The sequence below is a fragment of the Malus sylvestris genome, chromosome 7 (genome assembly GCF_916048215.2).
Source record: "Malus sylvestris chromosome 7, drMalSylv7.2, whole genome shotgun sequence".
Taxonomy (NCBI): Eukaryota; Viridiplantae; Streptophyta; class Magnoliopsida; order Rosales; family Rosaceae; genus Malus; species Malus sylvestris.
The window spans coordinates 12,179,801-12,207,196 of NC_062266.1; the positions used below are offsets into that span (position 1 = coordinate 12,179,801).

At 37.0% G+C, this 27,396-nt stretch overlaps 2 protein-coding genes across 4 annotated transcripts; both read left to right on the plus strand.

The window, feature by feature from the left end:
• The first annotated feature begins 204 nt into the window (after positions 1-204).
• LOC126628508 (glycine--tRNA ligase, chloroplastic/mitochondrial 2) lies at positions 205-15,442 on the plus strand. 3 transcript variants are annotated; one of them, XM_050298224.1, is made up of 36 exons: positions 205-541; positions 674-724; positions 1,163-1,230; positions 2,054-2,135; positions 2,272-2,335; positions 3,052-3,107; positions 3,263-3,340; positions 3,427-3,501; positions 3,578-3,648; positions 3,882-3,998; positions 4,093-4,194; positions 5,135-5,261; positions 5,511-5,594; positions 5,731-5,817; positions 6,533-6,634; positions 6,847-6,910; positions 7,033-7,088; positions 7,901-7,972; positions 8,397-8,479; positions 9,372-9,420; positions 9,555-9,617; positions 9,723-9,812; positions 9,890-9,976; positions 10,328-10,399; positions 10,508-10,566; positions 11,713-11,806; positions 11,992-12,210; positions 12,349-12,443; positions 12,848-12,938; positions 13,015-13,119; positions 13,389-13,427; positions 13,777-13,866; positions 14,207-14,308; positions 14,454-14,535; positions 14,636-14,721; positions 15,070-15,442. In XM_050298224.1, exons 1-36 carry the CDS (start codon positions 278-280, stop codon positions 15,166-15,168), a joined length of 3,225 nt encoding a protein of 1,074 aa, XP_050154181.1. In that variant the 5' UTR covers positions 205-277; the 3' UTR covers positions 15,169-15,442. The 3 variants fall into 3 exon arrangements, with proteins under 3 accessions (XP_050154181.1, XP_050154180.1, XP_050154182.1); XM_050298225.1 differs by having other exon boundaries at positions 524-541; positions 1,163-1,240; XM_050298223.1 differs by having other exon boundaries at positions 9,555-9,812.
• A 1,275-nt stretch (positions 15,443-16,717) lies between these two features.
• LOC126628509 (RGG repeats nuclear RNA binding protein A-like) lies at positions 16,718-21,122 on the plus strand. The gene is made up of 7 exons (XM_050298226.1): positions 16,718-17,227; positions 18,146-18,473; positions 18,566-18,631; positions 18,765-18,897; positions 19,437-19,595; positions 19,697-19,750; positions 20,614-21,122. Exons 1-7 carry the CDS (start codon positions 17,029-17,031, stop codon positions 20,797-20,799), a joined length of 1,125 nt encoding a protein of 374 aa, XP_050154183.1. The 5' UTR covers positions 16,718-17,028; the 3' UTR covers positions 20,800-21,122.
• The last annotated feature ends 6,274 nt before the right edge of the window (positions 21,123-27,396 follow it).

Genomic DNA, 27,396 nt, shown 5'->3' on the forward strand with positions numbered 1-27,396 from the left:
ATAAATGAGTTATGTCAATGTCATGAATCATTTTGGCTAATTTTTTTTTAATTTATTTGATTGTTAAATATGAGGGTATTTGTGTTTATTTAGGTGAAATTTTAGATATATTTGAAAGATTTTATAAAAAAATTGACATTTTTGAAATTAGAAGTAAATTTTTGGTTATATTTGATAAATACTCGAAAAGTAAAACCCTTGTTCGGATTCAGTAGCTGATAAACCCAAGTGGGTAAGGCTGTGATACAAGCCTCAAACTCAGAGAGCGAAGCCGGCCATGGCCATCCTCGCTCTCCCACTAGTCATCTCCTTTCTCAAGCCCCACGCTTCCCGCCTCCGCCTCCTCCGCCCCGGTAACCCCAATAATCCTACCTGTCTCTACAACCCACTCTGCCACCTCCACTGCCGCCGCTTCACCAAAACCACCGTCTCCGCAGTTAGTACCTCCGCGGTTCCACAGCACGACTCGTCCACAAACCCCAACGATGAGCCCCGGAAAGCCTCCGTCCTTACTTTCCAGCAAGCCATTCAGCGGCTTCAGGTCTCACTCTTCAGTCCAAAGTCGTTTCCTTTTCACTCTGTGTTGCCAATTGCTTGATTAATTTTGTTGGGTAATCTCAGTTTTTCATGCTTTGATATTCCATTGATTGCATTGTCGTTTTCTGCTTTGTAGGAATATTGGGCTTCAGTTGGATGTGCCATAATGCAATGCAGCAACACAGAGGTAATGATTAGTGCTTAACTTTTTCACTTGGGTTTACTTATAAAGTTATGCTTTGTTTAATTCTTTCCCTTTTAGTTGTTGCTTGATTTGGAGAAATTGTTTTTCTGTGTTGAATTATAACCTCTGATCCGCATAGTGCACCTTTCGCCCTACTGTATGTTCAAAATTGTGTTTTGCATGTTGTTCTTTATCAAATTGGACTGAAAAGTCATTTTGCCCTTTTGTTGTTTTGATAAGTTAAAAACTTGTGATTAAGAAGAAGAAAGGTTCGCCAGGTGGACGGGGAATGCTGCAAAACTCAATGGGCAAAATAAGCACATAATTCTCTTATAGTTGTTTAGGTGGTTTGAGGCACTAAGCATCTTAGTTTTTGTCTGGCTATCCCAAATTTATGCCTAGTTACATATTTTTCTTACTGTGGCTTTGGTTATTGATCAGGTTGGAGCTGGGACTATGAATCCCTTGACATTCTTAAGGGTTCTTGGTCCAGAACCGTGGAATGTTGCGTAAGTATGCGTAAGTTTGTAAATTACTACAGTAACATATATTCAGAGGACTACGGTATCGATTTCCCTGATGTGTGGGGTTATCTGATCATAGTCATATTTATTACATTGCCGTAAGTTTCCTTTACCAACTTGGCCTTATAGAGTGTTACCTACCCACCCATATAAACCCTATCAGTTCTTACGCGGGATTCTTGTTCTTAACCTTCTCCCCAACTCAAACACTTTATGCCCTCATTGTGGTTGGAGCGCCTGCCTACCCACCCCATCGGCAGGGGATCAGTTATCTATGTGGACCCTCTGTATAGACGATTCGTGCGATATTGGATAAGGAACTAGTCCTGTCATGATCTTAATATCACAGGTTGTGAGCTTACTATACTAACTAAAGTACGAACCAAAGTGATAGGTGTCTATCCACCCTTATGAATCCTATATCAAATCTGTTGTGTCAAGGGCTAGACTCCATGAGTGTCCATGACTAAGGCCACCATGCACCGAAATTGTGCCCACTTAACCACCTAGGCCCAATCCCCTGGGTGTTATCAAGCCCAATGGACCTCAGGTGTGGGGTTTTATCTCAAAAGGTGTCTGTGCTATTAGAAGTGGAACACCCTTCTCCGATGTGGGATTCTCTTCACATCCATCTTGGCTTATATTGAGCCAGCCTTTTACACCAACGAAATCCACTTCCTATCTGATGTGGAATTCTTCTTTATGACATTTGTTCTTTTTTTTTTTCATTTTTGTAATTATTACCACATAGAGCAGCTGGTCCTTCAAGTTTTTCGTTTAACTGCCAATGTGGACTTCTTGATAATAGGTATGTGGAGCCTAGCATCCGACCAGATGATAGTCGTTATGGGGAAAATCCGAACAGGCTCCAGAGACACACTCAATTTCAGGTTAAGTTTGCTTTTTTTTTTCTTTCCCAAGCAAGTTAATGCAATTTTGGATGACACTTGGTTCTACTCTTTTTTGGTACAATTCTTTCATATTACCTGTTGTCATGGACAGTTCCTTTTCATGTATCTATCTCAGGTTATATTGAAGCCTGATCCTGGAAACTCACAAGACCTTTTCATCCGCAGCTTATCAGCTTTAGGTAGTCAATAAACATCTTTTTCTTTGAACCATTCAAACAAACCATAAACGTGTATGTGTATTGTGACTCTGTTCAAGTAATAGAAAGTGGCCTTGCTAATTGTGTGTGTGCATCACTTCAGTGTTTTCACACATATCTACCTGAATACATTGTATGCGTGTTCATATCTCTTACCGTACAATTCAAGCTTCAATTCCGGGTGGATAGTCAACAAATTATTTAATATGCTTATACACATAGTTCATATATATTATTTTAGGCTGCCCATTGCATACACGCCTTTAACTTGGCTTGTGCACCCTAGAACCTTTTATTAATGTTTTTACTTTCAAAGAAAAGGTAAACAAAATGAGAAAATACTAGTCTTAGATCCGATAAAGAATTGGAACTGATCTTTATCATGGATCAAAATAAGAAAGAGGACTCTCACATTGTTTGGTATGCTACTCATCAGGTCATGGGGTTCAAGTAAATTTTCCATTTCCAAAGGAAACTGGAAAGGCTTTGTTGTTGTTGTTGTTGTTGCAAAGGAAACTGGAAGATAAAGAATTATTGGGCGGTGTGTGTAATTCATTGTTAAGATGTGCAGATCTTACTTAGAGAAAAAAGCAAAGAATATAAAGATTTCATCCATATAACAAAATTTATAGCACTTGTTCCTGTAACTTCAACCATTTAACTTTGCCATTATCATTTTATGTTTGTATGCTTTGTAGGGATTGATGTCGGTGCACATGATATACGATTTGTGGAGGACAACTGGGAGAGTCCGGTAGTATTCTGTTAATTGGTGCTCAATCAGTTTTTCCTGTTAATTTTATGCAGTTTTTAATTGAGCCTCTGGGTGAGATGCAATTTAATACGTTGGTTAGATTTCCTTTCAATTGGCTGATATGCTATATACTTACTGATCATTAATGCTTTTAGGTGCTAGGAGCTTGGGGTTTGGGTTGGGAAATCTGGATGGATGGAATGGAGATTACACAGTTCACCTACTTTCAGCAGGTTTCTTATTTTACGTCAAATTGAAATATCATACACAGAATGTAGATTCAGTTTTTTTTACTATCTCTCTCTCTCTCTCTCTACAGGCTGGAAGTCTTCCCGTATCACCAGTATCGGTTGAAATCACTTATGGTCTAGAGCGTATCCTGATGCTGCTTCAGGTCAATTTATACATCTGATATTCTGCTTCTTTCTTTGTTCTTCTGTCCACTTAAGTTTTCCTTGACTAATTTGCAGGGAGTTGATCATTTTAAGAAAATTCAGTATGCTGATGGAATTACATACGGAGAGCTATTCTTGGAGAATGAGTAATGAACTACTGATTACGATCTCTTCTGTTGACATATACATATATTCTTTTACCCTGTGGAAGAGTGTGTTAGATTGATAAGGATCCAAAGAATTTATATTTGTACTGCACAATATTTTGAGTTGGAGATTCAGTAATGTTATGAATATGATACTATTCTTCTTCTTTGTTCATCTTATTTCTCATTTTCTAGTAAGAATGTAAAATAATATACGTTATATTTCTCTTCAGGAAGGAAATGAGTGCATATTATCTAGAGAATGCTGGGGTGCATCATCTTCAGAAACACTTTGATCTTTTCGAGGAGGAAGCTCGTTCATTGCTTGCTAAAGGCCTCGCAATTCCTGCGTATGACATGCTTTGTTACTTTGTCTTATTTTTGGAATTGCAACTAACGAGTTTTTGGTTCACATTTCTTTACATTTCCCCTATTACTTTCTAGGTATGATCAGCTTCTGAAAACATCACATTCTTTCAATATCTTAGACTCTAGAGGCTTTGTTGGGGTAACAGAGCGTGCTCGTTACTTTGGTCGGATGCGTAGGTAAGGTTTCTTTCCTGATAGCAAAGAAATTTGCTTGAAAACTTGTAGAACAATTTGTGTAGTCAAAATCAACGCTGGAAACTTTTCTCTGCTGTGGAATAGTATTGGGGAGTATAGTTAGAAGAGAACAAAGCTGAGCCATTTTTTCTTTGTTCAATAATAACTTTTCTCTGCTGTGGAATAGTATGGGGGAGTATAGTTAGAAAAGAACAAAGCTGAGCCATTTTTTCTTTGTTCAGTAATATACATCTCGGTACATTTATGTGAGAGTAGTGAGTACACACCCAGTTTTGTTGAGCCTAAATTGTTTTTTGGATTAATGTAGAAAAGTTGTAGAAAATATTATAGGTCACTGGTGAAATTTAGTAGAGTACAAAGCATTGTTATTGTAATTACCTAGTGGCTGCTATATATTGTAAACACAATCAGTCAATGAATATCAAGAAATTCTAATAAAAATGATCTGGTTTGACAAAAAAATGAGTATTATGCCAACATCAATTAGGAGAATATATTGGGGGCTTTGTCATATGGGTGTAGGTTGAGACGAAGGAGGGCCCTTGGGACTCTGGCAGCCATGAAAGTTCTGCGGGGCAGTTTTTATTTTTTTTGCTGGGCACTTGGACGGTGAAAGATGAAAGGATAAACATACAATAAAATCATAATCATCCTCATTAAATGACTTGGCACCATTCATTACAATTTGATCTATTTGAACGGCCAAGATAAAGGCTCCATATGCGCAGGGGCGAAGCCAGAAATTAACTAAGAGGGGGCACCTTAAAAATGTTGAGCTTTTTTTTGTGAGAAATAGAGCTAATGTTTACAAATGTTGAAAAAGTTAGTTATAAAATTTAAATACCTAATTTTGTGACTCTATTCCCCAATTTTGTGTCTATGCTTATTACTTCTCTTTGTTTCTTAAAAATGCTTTTATCAGTTTAGCTCGTCAGTGTGCACAACTTTGGTTAAAGACCAGGGAGTCCCTTGGATATCCGTTAGGCGCAATTTCTGAAACTGTTAGTCTTGTATGTCCTCAAGAGCTTGTGGAGGCAGCGGTTAAAAAGGTCAGCTTTTGTATATTTGGAAGCTTATCCGGAATGGTTTTACTTTGTTTTGTTTTCAATTAAATTCTGTTTCTTTAAGAACAAAATTGGTTTTGACCAAGAAAGAAATACAAAAATTTGGTTGAATTGAGGTTTTCAGAATTGCTATGTGTTCACCATTTCAGATGTTTAGGTATATGTCAATTTTTTATACATATGATTATTTCTTATTATTTAGTGTGCTTTTTTGTTTGTTGACTTATGTCCCAGGTGCATGATGATTCAAGGTTATTTGTTCTTGAAATTGGAACTGAAGAGATGCCACCACAAGATGTTGTTGATGCCAGCCAGCAAGTACAATTAATTTCATATGATGCAATATCATTTTTTTTACATGCATTTTGTCCTTTTTGAAATTCCATGAGCATTTTGAAAGTTATGTGCTTTTCCATGAGTTTGTTCTCTGATTGTGTTCAGCTGATCATTGCAGCTGAAAGATTTAACTGCTCAGTTACTAGCAAAGCAAAGATTGAGCCATGGTGAGATACAAGCTTTCGGCACACCTCGCAGACTGGTGGTAAGATTAGAAATTTTGTCTGTGTATGCATTGGCAATTTATAGATTTATACTTCTCAAACATTTTAATTTCGAAGATGAATTTTTCTTATTCCATTAGGTTTATCACCATAATTGGCTGATCAAGATATCCATTTCTTCTATTCTGTTTCTTCCTTTTTCGTTTTAAAGTGTTAAGATATTTTTAGTAGCCATATTCAGTTCACCCTTTTGTTGTGTTGAACCTCCATTTCATAATTCAGGCTTCTCTTTCTTTGAGATACTTCCACAGTTTTATGGTTGGATGTCTGGCCCCCCCTTTCTTCCTTTTTGCTGGGTTGAAATTTCTAGTTCTCAGGATGTCCATTTCTTCTATTATATCTCATTTTCTTTTTGAGTTTTAGATAGTTTTAGTGGCTATTTTTGTTTATCATTTTGTATGTGTTGAACTTCAGTTACATAATTTAAGTTTCTCTTTTTCAGTTTTTCTTCGATATCAGTTATGATGGTTCTCTTTCATCCTTTTCCTTTATGAAATTTCCAATTCAAGCCTTTATTTTATTTCATTGAGATTGCAGATGTTTTGACTTGTCATGTTGCCTACCTTAGATGCACTGTTTTATATAATTACGACATATTTATGCACGACTTGGAACTTAAATGAAGTACGTTGGGATTAGAGAATTTGTGGACATAGTCTTATGATCTTGCTTTGAATATTTACTTTTGCATTCTAGGTTTCTGTCGAGAATCTCTGCACTAGACAAATTGAGAATGAGGTTGAGGTTCGAGGACCTCCCGTTTCAAAAGCTTATGATGATCAGGGAAATCCTACAAAGGTGATACCTGAGTTTCCATTTCCTTTCTTTCCTATTTGGCCTCTCCTTGAAGGCTTGTGGGCCTTCTCCATTATACCTATTTGGTTTATCATGCTTATTGATGTCATTACATTTTCATATTAACGTAGTATAAGGATTGCCCATGTCATTAATTGTTATATTATAATGGATATACAAAGGTATTTAGTGTTGAACCTGCTATTTCATGTCAGGCTGCCGAGGGTTTCTGCCGGAGATACTCTGCACCATTGAACTCGTTATTTAGAAAGTCTGATGGTGAGACCTGGGCTGATTCACACTTTAGACGTGTTTTGAACCTCTTATTTCATGATTTAGATTTTGTTGCTGCTTTGTTCTAGTTGCAAACACTCATTAGGAGCTTGTTTCTCACTTTTCAGGGAAAACAGAGTATGTCTATGCTCGAGTAACAGAGTCTGCCCGACTTGCTGTTGAGGTTCAAGCTCTTATCTTTTCCTGTTTGCTAGAAGAATTGAATTTCAAATTTCTCATCTTTATTTATTTATTTCCTGTGGAAATTTCATCTGTACTTCAGTAGAAGCTGATGCCCTTTTAAAATGCTTATGTTGCTGTTCTGTGTGCTTATTGAAGTCATAAAACTGAAAGTGTTAACCTTTTCAAATTTATTAGCTAGTATATCCTTGGTAAGTTTGTTCAGTCAACTATTTGCATATGATGACAAAAGGAATAAGAAAAACCTCAAGGGTAGGAGAACATCTTTGGTTTTTTGTTTGAATTGGATGGGATCGTTGCAATATTATTATTGTTGTTTTGTTAGTATCATCATTCTTCGTCTTATTATTACTATTATTATTGTTGTTATTGTTATTGTTAATATATTTTCATTTAGACAGATAACATAAATAACTCTAAAGCATGTTTGGATATCTTTGTCTTGTATGTCATCCTGTATGTTGGTATGCAAGTTAATATGAGCAAAAAATTTGTGAACCCAACTAGTTGAATGCTATTTATGATTGTTATTCTTATGAATTAAACTGTTGTCCGTGAATGAATATGATTGCAAATGCCTCTATAAGTACATATGAACCCAATTGTTTGAGAAAGTTAATATGAACTGAAAACTTGTTCTGTGGTTTCCCTTTCTATGGACTTGATGGCTAGTTACTTTGGCTGCTGGATTAATTGCACTGTGGGTGGACCTCTGGTTCACTCTGTTTCCTAATGAAAAAAGTTGTCTATACAGTTTCATTGCAATAAAAATGTTTTTTTAATTCTCTTTATTAGGTTTTGTCTGAGGATTTTCCCAATGTGATTGCTAGACTTTCATTTCCAAAGTCAATGCGCTGGAACTCTCAGGTATATTGTATTTTAATTTTATGTTATATCTATGTGTGGACACATACTGGACTGTGGCTGAGATGGAGAACTAGCCCTACCCACCCTGCCTCGTTGCCATCAGTATAAGTGTACTTTCATGTTGTAGTGCGTGAAAATACCTGTACTTGTGTTTTCATTTATTCATCTATACTATTATAGAAAGCCCCTTCTGTGCCTGAAGAAACGTTATTATATCAGGACATTATGTCTTTTCATATAATTTCAGAAATTGTACAGTGCTCCATTATCCCACTTGAACACACTAGCCTAAAACTCCTGACTTTTGCTTACCTTGTTTCTTTTTATTATTGCCACGAAGAGGAGCAAGCTAATATCCTCAGAGTACTTGTAAGAGTATCGTTTAGCTAATATGTTATTTTTGTGTTTCTTGCATTGTATCTAGGTTATGTTTAGCAGACCTATTCGTTGGATTTTGGCGCTCCATGGAGATGTAGTAGTGCCCTTTGCTTTTGCTGAAGTTTTGAGGTAATAAGGGTTATGTGCATATCTCTGAAATCTGATTGTGTAGTTGAGTTATAATTTACATGGCTTGCTAAGCTGGACTTGTTTTGGGTTACATGAGGGAGAATGATCCCATAGCTCTTGAGTGGAAGTCCTCAACTCATTTGGGGTCATTTATCCCTTAAAATTATCTCTGTTGCTAATCACTAACCCATGTTAGTGGCCACATCATTGGCGTGATCAACAACTCATCTTTCTAACCCAAAATGCATGACCATTCTCCTTTTTATTGTTTAGAGAATAATTCACTAAATGTGTTTCAGTTCTCAGATTAATACATTGCACTTGGTGGCATATTATACCCGCCTCAAGCTTTTATTTGGTTGTACAACTTAGGTCTCAATTGGGAATTTGGGAGTTAAATGGTACTGCATGTCAATGCTCACAATGATGAAACAATTATTTATTATGTGCTATATCAATTCACAATGACATTGATCCAGTCACCGAAGGTTTTGTTTTTTACCACCAGTTATGTTTTTAATTGATTTTCTATCCAGTTTCTAGCTAATAATATGTTCGCCAGGTGAGTATATTTACAGGTGTCAAGATATGGTCTTGATAAGGTTGTTTTGGAAGATTCGTGTGGTAGTGTTGAAAATTATTCTTTATGTTGGCATATACATATCTACCAAGTTTTGTCATTGTCTCTCATATATGCTATTTTGATAAGTCCTGTTTGATGTCAGCCAGTACTCATTTTCTTTTCCTTTGAATTTGTGCATCTTACTGAAAAAATAATTAATAATCCCAAATTTACATTGTGCATTGTCGTACCATTGTTATTTGTTGTTGATATAACCGTGAACTTAATTATTTGGTTGTTCTATTACTCTTTTAATATTTTTTTTTGCAGTGGAAACCTGTCACATGGTCTCCGTAACACGCCTGCATCTACTGTCGTGGTATGTGTTGTCTCCCTCTCTCATGCGCTCTCTCTATATGTAAATATAGATATAAAATGAGAGAGCATAAAGGTCCTTTTTAGAGCTTCCTAGTGATCTTCTGACGATGCTAAGCTGCACAAGTATTGTCACAGGTTGATAGTGCTGAATCTTATGCTGGTGTAATGAGGAAGGTTGGGATCAATATTGAAATTGAGGTATCAATATCATATTGCAATTTGATAACTTTCTTCTTAGGAATAGCTCTTTCACATGACCTTATTAATAGTGACTGCTTACTTAAACAAGTACTCTACTCGCAGGAACGTAAGAAAACAGTATTGGAGGGGTCTAATGCATTAGCCAGAAGTGTAAACGGACAAGCGTTTATTCAGGAGGGCTTACTTAATGAGGTTGGTAAATTGTTGTCTGTGGTTGGCAGTGCCAACGATAAACATGTTTTTAATCATTTTCCAACAAATTATGATAGGTTGTAAATCTTGTTGAGGCACCTGTTCCACTCCTTGGGGAGTTTAAAAGGTCCTTCTTAGAGCTTCCTAGTGATCTTCTGACTATGGTAAGTTGTTTAATCTTTGTAGACTATCATGAAGTCCTTGTGAAGCTTAACTATATTTTGAAAAGGTAAACTAGGTATGGTTGGGATGCTTCCCATTGGGAAGGCTATTCCAAGTAAGGTGGAATTGCCTAGAAAATAGGAATGGCATCTGGGTCAATTAGATACTCGGTTGTGAAAATTTGTCCCAGTTCTGATGCAATTCTTTCAGAATTGGATAGAATCTATTGTTGTTTTGTTCTTTCTAATGGTTAGTTTTCCAATATCTAAATGGCAGGGATGATGGAAGATTTTTCTGTCATTTTTTTTAGAATTGTTTGTTTTTATTGACTATATTATGAGTGATCCCTGCAGGTTATGCAGAAGCATCAGAAGTATTTTGCTGTGAAAGATGAAAATGGAAGGCTGCTGCCATATTTCATTGCTGTGAGACATGCTTTCCAGTCATATATGACTCTTGACCTAATATTTTACTTTATGGTGGCAGTTAATATATTCATAGTTTGTTTTGTTGACGTGAGACCCTTTTTATAGGTGGCAAATGGAGCAATTGATGAGATTGTGGTAAAAAAAGGAAATGAGGCTGTACTGAGGTAAGCATGCATCTTGCTAATTCTTTTGTATTCCTTGTGCACTGGAAAGTTCATGATCTGCTGGATTTGCATTTTCTAATTGCTATTTTGGTGGACAAGTAAAGAAACCATGAGATATTTGTTCAGTGAAATGGTTTTGCTAATTCTTTTGTATTCCTTGTGCACTGGAAAGTTCATGATCTGCTGGATTTGCATTTTCTAATTGCTATTTTGGTGGACAAGTAAAGAAACCATGAGATATTTGTTCAGTGAAATGGTTTTAAAAATCTCTGTAGTGTGTTTCGTTGTACATATGCTAGCGCTTTCATACATGGTTTTGCACATGTGTCACATTTTTCTCCTTTGAAAAGAAAATAATGGGTGTAGCGGAGATGAGAATGCTTTGTTGGATGTGTGGGCACACAAGAAAGGATAAGATTAGGAATGAGGATATCCGAGGTAAAGTAGGAGTAGCCGAAATTGAAGGAAAGATGAGAGAAAATCGGTTACGGTGGTTTGGACATGTGAAACGAAGGCCTACTGACGCTCTGGCCAGAAGATGCGATTACTGGACAGAGGTTCAGGGCCGAAGGGGTAGAGGAAGAACTAGGAAGAGTTTGGAAGAGACTCTAAGAAAAGACTTAGAGTACTTGGATCTAACGGAAGACATGACACATAACCGAGTGCAATGGCGTTCTAGTATTCATATAGCCGACCCCACTTAGTGGGAAAAGGCTTTGTTGTTGTTGTTGAAAAGAAAATAATAAGTTTTAAGCCAAAGAAAAATCTCATAGGATAGATAGCCTGTTGTTGTAAAGCCATTATGCTCCCAAGATTAATTTTCATATAATGGGTGATATGGAATTTCAAGCTTAGGAGAAAAGTTCATGAGCTAATTGGCGTAACACGACACTGAACCTGTGTCTATATATGTTTGTTTCCAGTTATGTACTCTTTCCTTTTTCCCACTTCTGATATTCAGTGGCCACTGTTACCAAATATCAAATAGTGCAGGAGGGTAGATTTGCATAAAATCTTGTTCCTCGAACACTTTTTTCTGATGGGGCTGCTCTCTGGATTACATGCTGGCAGATTCTCTTCTTCAATTCAAGTTCTCTGACTTTTATTAATCTTGAAAAGTGTCTGAGCATTTCACTGTCTATGCAGAGCTCGCTATGAAGATGCTAAGTTCTTCTATGAAATGGATACACGGAAAAGGTTTTCAGAATTTAGAAGTCAACTGAAAGGGATTCTTTTCCATGTAAGCCTTTTATTTTGTCTTATGTAAGAAGAGAGTATCTTACCTTTTCATATTGATAAGAAAAAAAGAATGAGATGGTTATCAAAACTTAATGTTAGCTCAATAAAGAACAATTAGACAGTTTTAATATTTTATTTTATAAAGGATTCCTGATAATAGTTCCTTTATTTTGACCATATTAATAGGAGAAGTTAGGAACAATGCTGGACAAGGTGCTGCGCATACAGAATACGGTTAACAAGCTAAGCTTGGCTCTTGGAATGGATGAAAATACGAACAAAGTTGTCCAGGATGCTGCATCACTCGCTATGGCAGATCTGGCTACAGCGGTTGTCACAGAGTTTACTTCCCTTTCAGGAGTAATGGCTCGTCATTATGCTCTTAGAGATGGCTATTCAGAGCAGGTTTGTCTTGGTGCTGGTTATATTTTTCCTGTGTATTTGTGCACTCGAGCTTCTTGTGGGAATTGACAATGATAGTACTCTCACTTCTTGCTCAGAAGTAACTGCTCCTTACCCCACCTTTTTGTTGATATGTTTCAGGTTGCAGAAGCTTTGTTTGAGATCACACTTCCGAGGTTTTCTGGAGATACGCTTCCTAAAACTGATGCAGGCATAGTTCTATCTGTCGCTGACAGGTAATGCTGAGAACTTAGTAGGTCCATTTTAGTTTGCATTGAAGCATCGCAGTTTGTCAAATAGTCAACAGTACACACACGAATATATAGTACGAAGGGGGTGTATAATGCATGTTTATTTGCTTTTATTGGGGATAATTCTATGTGAAGACAGTTCACGTTTTTAATATGCAATGTCATTTTCCATCATGCTGCTTCCAGAAGAAAATTATCAAAATGAAAAACCCCAAAGAAGTTCGGGTTGTTTTGGTTTGACCTCTCTCATCTATGCATGGAATAATCATTTTTGCAAATGGTATGGGTATGCCCCACCATATCCTTTCAGGCTAAGTTGTTGATTGCATGTCTATCTTTCATAGTGGAACTCTAATTGCAAATCTCTTGACTTGATATGTCTTTTGCAGATTAGATAGTCTTGTCGGCTTATTTGCTGCTGGTTGTCAGCCCAGTTCTGCTAATGATGCGTTTGGCCTGAGACGAATCTCTTATGGTCTTGTAAGTTCATTGGTCATTCTGATGTTTTGAGGCTCAGCTAACTAAGATTAAACAAGTTAAAATTTGTTTCCTCTAGGTCCAGGTGTTAGTGGAGAAAGATAAGCATCTGGACTTACAACAAGCATTGGAACTTGCTGCAGATGTCCAACCCATTGAAGTAGATGCAAGTACTATAAATGATGTATGAACTAAACTTCTTAGTTATGGTTGGAAACTAGATTTTCTTTTTGGCCATAATCAGCATTTCAAATTAAAATATAATGTCGACATGAAGTTCTGAAAAGGAAGGGTAATGATGCAGAGAGGGTTATCATGAGTCATGATGTAACCTACCATCTAAAGGTTCCTTTGGGAATATTTAATTATATTAATGCTCTTGTTATCTTGTTGGAGTCAGTATGGGCATCAAGTGATGTTGATTGCATCTTTTTTCTTTGTCTCTCCACTCAGGCACATCAATTTGTTACACGGAGATTAGAACAATATCTGGTACGTATACATCTCCTGCATCCATCTGAATCCTGTTCTGTAATATTGTAGAGTAGAAAATATGGAAACAGCCCCTAAAAAAGTCTTGTATTTTGGTTTTCTCACGTTCATATGCTAGACTCTCTGAGTTTGCATGTTCATATGCTAGACTCTCCAAGTTTGCACGTTCATATGCTAGTCTGTCAGTATATTAGTTCTTTATTTTCTTCGTTTATGTTCCAATATTAGATTTTGTATAATTCACCTATTATAGTTTAACCTTATTATCTTTTCTTCTCATGGTATATTTTTGCTGTGTTACTTGTCTTATTCTTTGATTTTATACACTTTGGTTACATTATGTTTACAGGTTGATAAGGGAATAAGTTCAGAAGTGGTTCGTTCTGTACTTGCAGAGCGTGCAAATTCACCTTGCCTTGCAGCAAGATCTGCCTGTAAAGTAAGTTACGTGATTGTTACTGCTGATCCTGCTGCATAGTGTTCTGTGAATATGTTGACAAGGCCGTTAGATTTCTATGAGAAATATTTACTGTTTGTACTACCTTGAATTTGATGATGCTTGTAATATCATGACATCTGGATGCCTAAATCGTAAACCCATATTACTTGTGTTTTCTTTGGGCAGAACATTTTGACCAAAAAAGATGAATTATTTTCTGGTACTAAAAAAAAAGGATATATTTTTATTCCTTTTCATGTTTTCTAGTCTTTTTTTTTCCCTCACTTCTTTTACGTCTCAAATCATGTCAATTCTTTATGGTTTATATGATTAATTGTAGATGGAAGCCTTGTCAAAAGGTGAGCTTTTCCAAAAGGTTGTTGAAGCATATTCTCGTCCTACAAGAATAGTTCGAGGGAAGGATGTGGATCCTCATATTGAGGTACTCTTTCTCTGTAGTGAAGATTAATTTCTGTCTTTAGGACCTGAAATTGTCTGGTTGAATGGCTATTATGATTTCCGTACACTATTATTGCCTATCTTACTCTTAGCTTATATCCTCACAACGCATGTAATAAACTTCTTAGGTGGACGAGGCAGCCTTTGAGACAGACGAAGAGAAAGCATTATGGAATTCTTTCTTGTCCGTTCAAAACAAAATATGTCATGGTATTTCTATCTTTCTCCAAAAGATTTCCAATCTGTTTTAGAGTTGAATAACTTTGTTAGCATATTAAGTAACCTTGAACTCCTTCCTCGTGGCTCATAGGTATTGAGGTTGATGAGTTTGTTGCAGTATCGTCACAGCTACTACAACCCCTCGAGGATTTCTTTAATCATGTGTTTGTAATGGTGGTATGAATCCTCCCTTACCATTTGCTTGTACCACTTGCATCTTCACAGCTCGTACCTTGTACCTTGAACGTGTGTTTACTTGTATGCGTGTGTAAATTAGGATAAATTAGACAAGTATCCCCCTTGAGGTTTAATACATGCTAACAAAAACCGTAGAACTTCCAAAACTTACAGTCCGACTCTAAGAGTCGTTAGATCAGGGAATTGAATAATAGACTCCTTGAGGCAGCTACATCATTTGAAACTGCATTTTGATAATTCTTAAGTCCTAGTTCATTTGTATCGTCAATCGAGTTGAGACAAGAAAACAAAACTCAATTTGTCTTTTTGACATTTACGTGTACACAGGAAGAAGAAAGAATTCGGAAGAACAGGCTTGCTTTGCTGAAGAAAGTTTCCGACCTTCCAAGAGGAGTAGCCGACCTGTCAATTTTGCCTGGATTTTGAGTTGTCTGTCTTTCTTCTTGTCATTTAATAGCGAAGGGACGTCATTTTTTCGCTGAAGTGAAAAATACGAGGGAAAGAGAAGAGTCTCAAGGTTGTATTTGTCTTCCAATTTGTATGTTGATTTGCATATAATGTTATAGTTATCAGATATCAAGGCATGTTAATTACATTTTTTTTTTTGTGTGTAAATTGGATGAGTAGGAAATTCATTGTAAAGAAGAGAAAATAGTTTCACAAGTCAAAACCATAAAAATATAAATCAATGTTTTGAGCAGCTGTCATCGTTCTGGACATTATGAACGTGTTTAATTTGATCCGCGCTATATGTTTGGTTTTTCTTTCGATGATGTTTGATAACCGTTTTTATTATAATTATATATTTTTTCTTAGAGATGTAGGGAAAATTAAAAGGAGAGACGAAGATCACTAATATGATATATATTACCACTGTCTTGAGTTCAGTTATCAATTTTTAAAAATTGAAAAGTTTTTTCCTAAACGAGCTTTTAATTTTAAAAATAATAATTAAAATAAAGTAATTCTCAAACTATTAATATGAACATTATGCAAATTATTAATTGAAGGAGGCAGGCAAGAAAACGACATGTCTCAGTCTTATCCATTTTTTCTAAAAATACAGAGAGACAACGACACCATTCACTTGTTGATTGAGTGGAGCCCACCGAATGCCTTATCCCGACGACATCAACGGCCCTGATGATGCCACGTTGTTGCTACCGAGCATTGTGGATATAATAAGCCCTACATGCTTCCAATAACACAAGCTAAAACAACGCGTGAAACTTGACGTTTTGGAGACTTTCGTTTTTACAGGTCATGTGCATTTAAAGAGTTTCCATGTTGCAAATAATTTGTAATTCAGTTAGTTTTTTTTACCCTTTTTTGTGAGGGACGAAAGATTAAGTTTCTATTATATTATTTATTTCATCTTACATTTGTAACTCCAAGAGAAAAGAGAAAATCAAAAGTTAGACAAATTAATTGTTCGAAAAAAAAAAGTTAGACGAATTAATTGACAATGAATGATTTCATTCCAATTTGTCCATGCTATTTTTACTTTCTTTATTAGATGATGAATCTTGGTCGCTACTATACAATCGACTCTTCTTTTGCCCAATTGGATTGTTGAAGATTGATTCTTCTCCAGATCTGTCCATTGTTCTACATGTCCTTCTTAGCTAGATGCCGCATAATTTAATGTGGTGGTGCAACTTCAATTTGTGGTGATAAACAAATTGTTATGATTTAGATTTAATTAAGATTTGGTTGTTTCAAGGTTAGGTATGAGTTTTTAATACAACAATAAGACCTTTCACGAATGCTACTAAACTTCGAGCTTAAGTGACGTACCATGTTATATTTTGTTATTGTAGATTTTTTAGTCAATGTTAAAATTCGTATCTTGTACGCGTCTAGGATTTTGTTTTAGTGAATATCATTGATGTTTGTTAACAAAAATTGAAAATGAAATGTGTCTATTGGTTGGATATATTAGGCATGTGCATAGAAACGAGACTAAATAATAATAAATTGAGCATTTCAGATTAGGTTCCCAGAGACACGCATACTCTCACTCTATCCCTCTGTTCTTTGCTCTTTCGCTGGTTGCGGCTAGGGTTTTTCTCTCTCCTTCTCTCTTTCTCTCTTTCTCTCTCCCCGTTTCTCCCTCTCTGACCCCTAAAGCCTCAATCTTTCAGATCTCTCTCTCTCCCCTTAGTCTCGATATTATCCTCGTCTCAGTACATCCATGGAGATATTGGTAAGGTAGGGTCTCTTTGTCGCCTCTGACAGCAAGCATCTCGCGGATTTTTGGGTTTTTGTGGTGGGTTTATTGAAGAAATGGCGACCATGAACCCGTTTGATTTGTTGGGTGACGATGATGCCGAGGACCCGTCGCAGCTGATCGCAGCTCAGCAGCAGAAACTGGCTGCGGCGCCCAAGAAGGCGGTCCCGGCTCAGCCGGCCAAGGCAGGGGTTCAGGGTCAAGAGACCAAGCCGGCCAAGCTGCCTTCCAAGCCTGCACCTCCTGCTCAGGCTGGTGAGCTTCTGATTGTCGCTTTATATCTAGTTCTTTAGAAAATGCGTTGTGTTCTTGTTTGTTTGGTTTTTGTGAGGTTTCTTGGCATTTTGTTTATCAACTGGAAGTGGTTGCAATGGTGAAGTTATGATTGGAAATGGTTTGCCTTCTGTTTCTGTTGGTTTTGGGTAATCTTGGATTCTTTCCTTTTTCTTCATTGAGATTTAAGTTTCCGGTTTCGTTTACGGCTTTGAATGTTCCATGAATTTTGAATGTTGGATTTTTGTGGATTCTGTTAACTATGGATTGTATTGTTACTTGGTACATACGTTTATAGTCATAAGATTTTATACATTCACACCTACTCAAATGTATGTAATTGTGCATGTTTGCGCACTTTTGTATACGTGTGTTGATAAAATACACCCATGTATATTTCATTAAATGCATAATGTACTTTCATTTAGGGATGCATGTTTTTCTCAGAAAAATGCACAAAAGACAGCACTCAGAATGATACTTTTGTATGTATGTACATGCATAAATTAACAGTGGGCTACTTCGACTTTTGATTTTCTTACTCAGAATGGTACTCGTGTTTTTGTCGTGACTATGTTTAGGAGTATTTTATTGTGTTTGCATTTAAAAACACCATTTGAATCAGGGAACTTTTTGTTTTATTTTCTTTTGTTCTCTTCCCTGAAGCTTGGAAGTTGTGGGAAATAATAATGTGGAAAGTTTTATTTCACATTGTTGCGATTTATTGATATATGTATAAATATACAAGATGATACCTTTTCTGTGCCTATTATGACAATTTAAATTTGGTTGTATCATTTACTTTTTCGTGGGAACCAAGTTTCAGACTTTCAGTGATACTTTTTTGTGAAATTGCTTTCTGTTACTGTTTGTCTTAAGTAGTTGTTTCTTCTTGAGCAGTGAGGGATGCAAAGAATGAAGCTGGTCGCGGGGGAGGTCGTGGAGGTGGACGTGGATATGGTTATAACCGTGGGCGTGGTGGTGGTGGTGGTGGTGGTGGTGGTGGGGGTTACAATCGCGAATCAGCCAACTATGAGAACACATTCAGCAACAGTGGATCTCCTGCTGGTCAAGGTGCTCATGAAGATGGTGATGAGAAGGATAGGCGTGGCTATGGTGGACCTCGTGGTCCTTACCGTGGTGGTCGCCGCGGTGGTTTTGGAAATGGGGAAGTTGGTGATGGAGAACGCCGCAGGGTATATGAACGCCGTAGTGGGACTGGACGCGGGTAAATGTTACTTTTAGCTTTCCTTTCTATTACATTATATATTCATAAATTTCTGAGGCTTAATGTATTTTAATTTTTTGTTTTTTTTGCAGAAGTGAAGTCAAACGCGAAGGTTCTGGTCGTGGCAACTGGGGAGCACAAGCTGATGAACTTTCTGAGTAAATGCACCTCTCTTGCAATCCAATTGCATTATCACACTAAAATCCATTTTAATACCTAGTTTTATTTGGTTGAAATACATTTTAATTATGCTGGTGACCTTGATGTCTTAACATTTTTTTTTGTACATAGGGTGACCGAAGAAGTTGCTAATGTAACTGAAAAGAATTTAGGTGATGAGAAGCTTGTGGAAGAGGGAGATGCAGCAGATGGCAACAAGGATACCCCTGCTAAAGAACCTGGAGAAAAAGAACCTGAGGATAAGGTGAGTGTCTTCTTTTTTATTTTCATTTTTGTTGCAGCATCTCTCAATAGTTCTGCCTTTGTTTCCCTCCAGAATCAAGGCTATCTGAAATGTCTTGCTGCGGGTTTATTTATTTTCCGTAGGCGTCTAACATTAGTGCAAAGTAACAACTATTGGCTGTTGTAATCTTTAATGTAAATGCTGCAAAAATTGGTGTTATATGAGAATTTCATAGTAGGAACCCAAATAAGTGTTTTTTTCTGTCTTGCTAAAGAAAATGTCTGATTAGTTTAATTTGTTTCTATGTTGAACTGTGAAAACTCTCCTTGTTTCCTTTGTGAGGAACAATTACTTTGTTGCGTCAATTATTTTATTGAACAATCTTTTGTCCCTGTAGTTAGCTGCAGATTTTTATTAAATGCAGTCTTTTATGTGAAACCAGCTATGGTTGATGATTAGTTTGATGAACATAAAAATTTGGTATTAGATCTTTGTCTTGCCTTTTATTCAGTCAATAACTTATCTGCGGTTGGTGATTCTTTTTTATGGTTCTTGAATAGGAAATGACACTTGAAGAGTATGAGAAGGTGCTCGAGGAGAAGAGGAAGGCCCTTCAGGCACTTAAGACTACTGAGGAAAGAAAGGTTGATGCTAAGGAATTTGAATCATTCCAACAGCTATCAAACAAGAAGGCCAATGATGAAATCTTCATTAAATTGGTGAGATCCTCTAGTCCTTTGTAGGAGTATCTAAGTCCCCGTTCGTCTTGTGGAACTTAGCATCACACAGTCCATTCCACTTGACCTTTTCTTCTTCATAGGGCTCGGACAAGGATAAGAAGAAAGACGCTGAGAAGGAAGAAAAATCCAAAAAGGTACTACTGCCTTTACCTTTCATGGGAGGCTCTCTCTATTTATTAATTTTATTCTCAATCCTGGTTGCCTTCTATGCCCTCTGGCTTCTAGGAAGAATAGTTTTCTTCCCCACTTTTCTGTATCTGTATTTCTATTACACTCATTGGGATTTTGTGGCCTTTGTATGTCTAAGGTGTACCAAATTCCTGCCCAGGTATGATGCTATTGGATTTTCCCCTTCAATGTCTGCACTGCTGCTTTTTTTTCCCCCCTTTTAAAATAGAACCCAGTCCTCCTCCTATTTCTGTGTAGTTATGTTGGGTGCGTGTTATGGTTTAGTTGCAGGATGTGTATCCTGACCTACTGATCAGTTGATTTTGACGAGATCACTTATCCCGTGTTGGAGAATGTTCTTTTTTGCATTTGTAGTTGAAGGGAACATGGGGGCAACTCTATTCCTCTCCCATCCTTCACTGTCTGTTCACCAGAATAACTAACTAGTTAATGAATTATTCCTGGCAATTCCTTAGTCCATTTAGCAATCATTGCGCCAGAGCTCTTGAAATGTGCCATAACATGTTTGATCCCGTTGAACTATATGGGGTGGACAGACCACCATGATGTCTAAAATTGATTTGATATGTTAACTGGTATGGCTCAAAGAATTATTTTGGTGATGTAGTCTCCAAATTTCCTGATACATTTGTTCTGCATGAAATTGTTTTTCCATTGACATGCCCTAGGTGGTGTTCTCTCTGGTCATTACGAGAACATGCATGTTTGTTACGTGACACTTGTGCTACTCTTTCAATTGATTTACTTTGTTCATGCTCTCCTCCATGGATCACACTGAAATGCGGTTATCTTGTTCTTGTTGCCCTAGTCTGTCAGCATCAATGAGTTCTTAAAGCCTGCTGAAGGGGAGAGATCCTACAACCCAGGTGGTCGTGGCCGTGGCCGTGGTCGTGGTTCCAGAGGAGGAGGGTTTAGCAGCAATTACTCGCATAGCAGTGCGGCAGCCCCATCCATTGAAGATCCTGGGCAGTTCCCTACCTTGGGTGGCAAGTGAGTTTCATAAGAACCCTGCCTGCATTCTCAGTGGCATTCGATTTTTGGGTTCTTTCCGTTCATCTGAAGCAGGAAATTAGCTAGAATAATTGGGTTTCCTGTATTAATTTTTTTTTAAAAAGAAATTTTATGACTTAAAACTGTAAATTTCAATTTCATATGTCCCGGTAGGTTTTTTTTTTCTTTTTCTTTTTGAATTGTTATGCAATGTGACTTGGTTTTATGACTTTGGGGCTTGTGAACATCCTTGACCAGTTTTGCTTTCGAATAGATTGTATTGACTTATCGTCTCTGGAATTGGCTATTATTTTTCCTACTTGGTAACCCAGGAGTTGTGTTTTGCGTTATTCCGTTCTATTTTTGTAGTGGTGATGAGATATTTTAATCTGTATGGTCCGCAACAGTGCTCGGGAGATGAGCACTGTCACGGACCATTACACTAAGCTTGCATGCTAAGTTTGTTTGTTGTAGATGGCATGTACTTATCAGTAAGATGTCTTACTTATCAGTAAGATGTGTTGGTGGAAAATGCTGCTGTCGGATGTTATATGCTTAATTTACATGTGATGTAGATTTAGGGTTTTGTATTGCTTGATTTAGGTTTTGTGTTTCAGAAAGAACATACTGATATCTTAACTCGGTCGGGAGGATCAAATCTATCATCTTAATTCCATGACATTTGAAGTTTTGTTAGTATTCAACAAACCCGGACAATGTTTGCTTTCTTCCACCGGTTTAGGAAATACATATTTGGGACACTAATGCTAAAAGCGCTTCCAGTGCTTCTATTAGAAGCGTTTCAATTTTTTTATAGAAATGCAAGTGCTTTTTGAAAAAGTATTTGAAATGCTGTTTTGAAACACAGAACACTTTTAACTTTTTGAAAAAGTATTGAATTACAAATGCGAAATCTATAGTATGGTTGGGTTTTATTCAGTGGAAGACAGGTAGAATCTTTATTTTGAAGAGATAACGGAATAGTTTCGTCCCTCCAGGCAAATGTGTATCCTATGGATACAACAACAAAGTCTTATCTCAATAAGTGGGGTCGGGTGTAAGAATCTTCAAACGTCAATGCGCCAAATTTTTCGTCAAGTCTTCCGTTAGCTTCCACTTGTCCATGTCTTATCTCAAAGCCTCTTTCCAAGTTTTTTTAGGTTTTCCTATACTTTTTTTGCCCTGAGTATCTGTTTCATAATCGTATTTTCAAATTGGAGTATTTGTAGGTTATTGTTTCACATGTCCAAACTATCTCAATTGATTTTTTTCTCATCTTATCTTCAATTGCGGCCACTCCTACTTTACTTAAGATATTCTCGTTCTTAATTATGTCCTTTCTTGTTTGTCCACACATCCAACGAAGCATTCTCATCTTTGCTACACTCATTTTTTGCACGTGTTGATGCTTGACAACTTCAACATTTTGTGCAGTAAAGCATTGATAGCCTTATTGTTGTCCTATAAATTTTTTCCTTGAGCTTTAGTGGCATACAACGTCGTACAACACACTCGATGTGCTTTTCCACCTTATCCATCTAACTTGTATATGATTGAGATCTTCATCCAATTATGCGTTCTTTTGCAAGATAAATCCAAGATAACGAAAGCGTTCACTCTTTGGTACTCCCTAATCTCCAATCCTTACCCCTATCTTGTTTGGACCCCCATTCCCACTGAACTTGCACTACATGTATTCTATCTTTGACCTACATAAACGAAGACCTTTAGATTCCAACACTTCCCACCAAAGGTTAAGGCTTCACAATTACTCTCTCTTGCTTCATCTATCAACACTATACCATTTGCAAAAATCATACACCAAAGAATATCATCTTGAATATGTGCCGTTAACTTATCTATTACCAATGCAAAATGGTAAGAACTTAAAATTGAAATTTAGTGTAACAATATGATTATGAGAAATTTTTAGTTTGTCTTTCAAGAGTTCTTACTCGTATCCTTACTCCATCATACATATCTTTTATTGTTTGGATATATGCTACTCGTGCTCATTTTTCAAATCTATGGATACCTCACAAATATTATTGGATGGATTACACTTTAATCCATTATCAATTCTTTTGATTTGCTTAAAAGCATAAATCATTAGTTACTTAGTATTACGGTTTAGTGATATCATTTTTCACTTGTAAGTGAGAGGTCTTATATTCGATTCTCGCCATAAGCGAATTTGAATCATATTATTGTGAAACTTAGCCCACTTTCCAAACTATGTAGTATAAATAATATCGTTTGTTAAAAAAAAAACATAAACCATATGTATAAAAAATAAAAAAATAAAAAAAAGAATTTTAACGAAAAACTCCCGGTACTGTTCACTTTAACGAAAAACCATATTTTTACACTAAAAAGTCAATCCTGATACTATTCATTTTACCCTTTATTTTGTCCTTATTATTAAAACTCAAAATTTTCAAGGCATTTTCATTAGTTTTCCTAAAACCAAAAAACAAATGTAGAGTTGCTCATCTACCCTACTATAAAAAAGGAACATCCCATGGGGAAAAGTTTCAGTTCCTGCTGAATAATTTTCTCATATAATGGCATCAAACATGGACTAAAGTCTAAAATATTTAATTATTATTGATTCTTTCCCAAACACTTTGATACCAAAAAATAAAAAGAAATCCAATTGAAGATTCCCAATCACCCATAATTTTTGCAATAAAAGTTAGACACCCATCTCAGCCGGCCGTGGCATGGCAAAATGCAAATAGTGAGAAAAGAAACCCTTCAATTCCCAACTCAATCACATCATATAACAACAGAACAAGTGACTCTCTACCACAATAATGGAAATATGTGTTGTCCTTGCACCAGGAGTAAATTAACAACATATTTAATTCACAAGTTCCCCAAAAAGGGTTGGTTTAATTCAAAATCTGAGAAACGAAACCCACCAACTCCCAACTCAATCACATCATACATAACAACAGAAAACTCTACAAATAAATTAACACAAATTGCAAATTTAATTCACAAGTTTGCCAACGAGGGTTGGTTTAATTCAAAATTTGAGATTCCAAAGCACAACTTTTTGGATTAAAGTTTAAAGCACTAGTAGACACACCATTTTTTTGTTGGCCTCATCGGATAAACGGTCCTTATGATCATTAGTATTCGGAAGATAATTTATATGGTAAAAAATTACGATTTAAACTCATATGGTGAAATTTATTAAGATATATTCTCAAAATTAAACTTTCCGTTATTCCCTTATTAATAGCCTGCACATGAGCCTCATGTGTGAGGCTGAGATGGTCATCACATCCCTTCCGTTCATCATTCATAACTAGAACTCTCATTCACAATCGCTAGCCATTCTGAAGTAGAAATTGCGAGTTGAAGTCGAATCCGAATGCGCAAACAGAATTCTTCGACTGAAATTAGAGAGTGGAACTGACACACCCCGTCCCGAAGGAGGGCATGCTGGCCGTCACGTGAGAGTGACGTAACCATTTGCACAGTACGGAAGCTTTAAAGATACAATTTATAATTTGATACACCCGAAGGTGAGTCCTAATTTTGTCCAATCTGTCAGAACACCGTCGAATTCCTCGTAGTCACCACACCTTTGTGATTCCTGAACCTGGAGGGGCGCAAAACCAAAATTGAGTGGGTCAGTAAAACAATTCTTTTCCAAATCCAAACATTTCTCAAAACGTTGTAACCCCTCTCCGTAAAACCTGTATACTTTCCCAGAAATGTAAAATATAAATATACATATATATTCTCAAACTTCATTTTTTACTATCTCAACATTTTTCTTTATCAATCATGCCATGCCATGTCTAATTCAACAGTTAAGTATGGATGCATCAACAATAATCATATCAGGTGCAAGAAAGTAATCAACCGGAGGCCCTCTAATAGCCCTGCACGGTTGAACCTAGAGCTCAAAATCTATCACTCTCACACTCTGCCGGAGTCACTCCGCGTGACCTGTCCGGCCTTCTGCACATAAGTTACGCTCTAGTGCTTCTCATAAATCATCTGTGCACATAATCTAAGGTCACCCACCAGTCGGAATCTCACTAACACTCTCGCGACTGGCCTGTCGTACCCACTCCGCGTGGACTGTACGACTAGCATCTACTTGGATCCAAGACGAGCGTGCGATGCGGTGAATACTATAAGCACTAAACTATGGTGCAGGATTTGAGCTCAATATACATCAACATCATCATAACAGAAATAAATACTCACATGTGCGTCCACCGCACCATTTCATACATATGCATCATAAATCAATTCTTACCCGTGCGTCCACCGCACCAATTCATGCATATGCATCATAAATCAATTCTTACCTGTGCGTCCACCGCACTAATTCATACATATGCATCATATATTAATTCATGCATGGCATTTCAACTCACATTTCTATATACTTTTCATATCAATTCTATGCATGGTATTTCACTTCCCGTTTTTCCACATAACTCATATGCATTTCATTTTAAACATATTTTCATTTCAATTCAATTTCTGGGAAACGTCAAGTATATATATATACGGAAAACAAAACTGCCCACTCACAGAATACATCGACGTCTCGTAAGTCCCTGAGCATCCCTTGGCCATGCCCGATGCCCGCATAAACCTCACCTATACAAGAGTAACCAATTTGACGTTATTTAACGCCTAACCCAAATCTTAGTTAATAACTCCTCATATATTGCTCAAATTGGGTATATGAATATACCACCGTGACCTACACAACCTCAGGATCATCCCCATATTTTTAAAATAATTTTTGGAGTCCTCACGCGCCCCCACGCGCCTGACGTGGCACGGACCTACGCGCCCCCACGCGCGGCCACGTGTCGTGTACACTGACAGCACAGTAAACGGCAGTTAGGGAATATTCCGTTAAATCCTAGCATATTCCGTTAATAATTAACGGCGTCAGTCAACGCCGTTAGCATATTCCGTCAAAACTGACGGAATATTCCCTGTCTTCTCCGGCGATTCGCCGGTCGCCGGCGACTGTTCGCCGGTTTCTGGAAAAATTTCAAACTTGCTATTCTCCTTCGTTTTTCATCCATTTTTCACGTAGATTATACCAAATTGAAGCCCTAAACATCTACTATCACGTTGGACTAGTTTTAGGGTCTAAAAACAACGGGATCAAACTTTCAAAAATTCAAGAAATCGGCCTACCTTCGAACTAGGTGATCTCGACGTCCAATTCATGCCAACGAAGCACTCCGAGCTTCCTTGGGACTTCCTTAAGCTCACTGTGAGCTTGGTTTCACCTAAAACAAAGTCAATTCGAAGATCATGAACAGTGTTCTTCACGGGAACTTTGAAACTAGGGTTTTCCGAAGCAAAACTTACCTGAAATGGATACCATCGTGATCGTGGAGGTTCCAGGAGTTTGATGGTGGTCTTAACTCCGACGTTGGTGGAAGTTTAAGGTGGTTTTGTGGTGGTCCGTGTGAGTTCGAAGGAGAGGGAGAGAGAACTGAGAGTTTCGTGATGGAGGAGAGAGAGAGACAGTATGCAGAAAATAGGGAGAGGATTGAGGGATGTGGGGATCCCTCGTGGTCCTTTTCCAATCCCCAACTCCAAACCACAAAATTTTAACCCTAAAATCTAAGTTCCATCCTTAATAAATTCCATTTTATTTTCAAAACTTAGGAACCTAGATAATTAACAACTTGAGCTTCTCATACTTAGTATTTCTTAAGGGCAATTTCGTCCATTCACAGCCACGAATGTAATATTTTGGAACGGGCTGTGACAGGAACGATGAAACAATGAATTTCACGCAGTTGGGTGTTAGGGTTCATCGTTGGAAATCAAATTGGGTTTGAGCGAAAGGTATGTATTTGTTTTGGTTTCTGATTGATGTTGTTCCGTCCAATATATACTACTTCTTTCCGAATCGTGTAACAATTAATCAGATTCCATTTGTTATTGTGCAAGCCACAATGGCAAATCGTCAAACAATGTGCATTTGTTATTAATCAGAGTGGTTTGGTTCGGTTTCAAAGACTGTATTAAACTGAATTAAAGGAATCTTTGATTAGTTTAGTTTGTTCGGTGGACCTATTCGAAAACAGCTTAAGCCAAACCAAACCCTTTTACGTTAATTTTATTATTTGTTGACCCTAGATATAATTTGGTTATGACCATTTATAATAAATTATATTCCATCACACACAATAATGCCAATCTTTAACATATTATTATATTTCGTTGTTTGTCATTTTGATCACATACTGCCAATCATTCATAGTTGAGATGTCTCACTTTTAGGTTATAACAATGCATGTGTTACAATTTGGGTGAAATAGTAAAATCATGTGACGGTGTTCCAAGTACACCAAAAAATTACGTTGAAGAAAAGTAGTGCATCAGCTGGTGCTTGCCGAAATTGCTTTAAAACGTCATCTCCAAACGACTTATCTCCATGTTTTCAATCGTTTTTGAAATATTTAATTTGTTTGAATAAGAGAATAGCATATGGCTTCTTGTATGTAATCGTAGAGAAAATTGTACCAAGTGTATTTTAACTTTATCCAAATAGAGTAATGATCCTCAATTAAAAATCTATGATTATTGGTCCTTT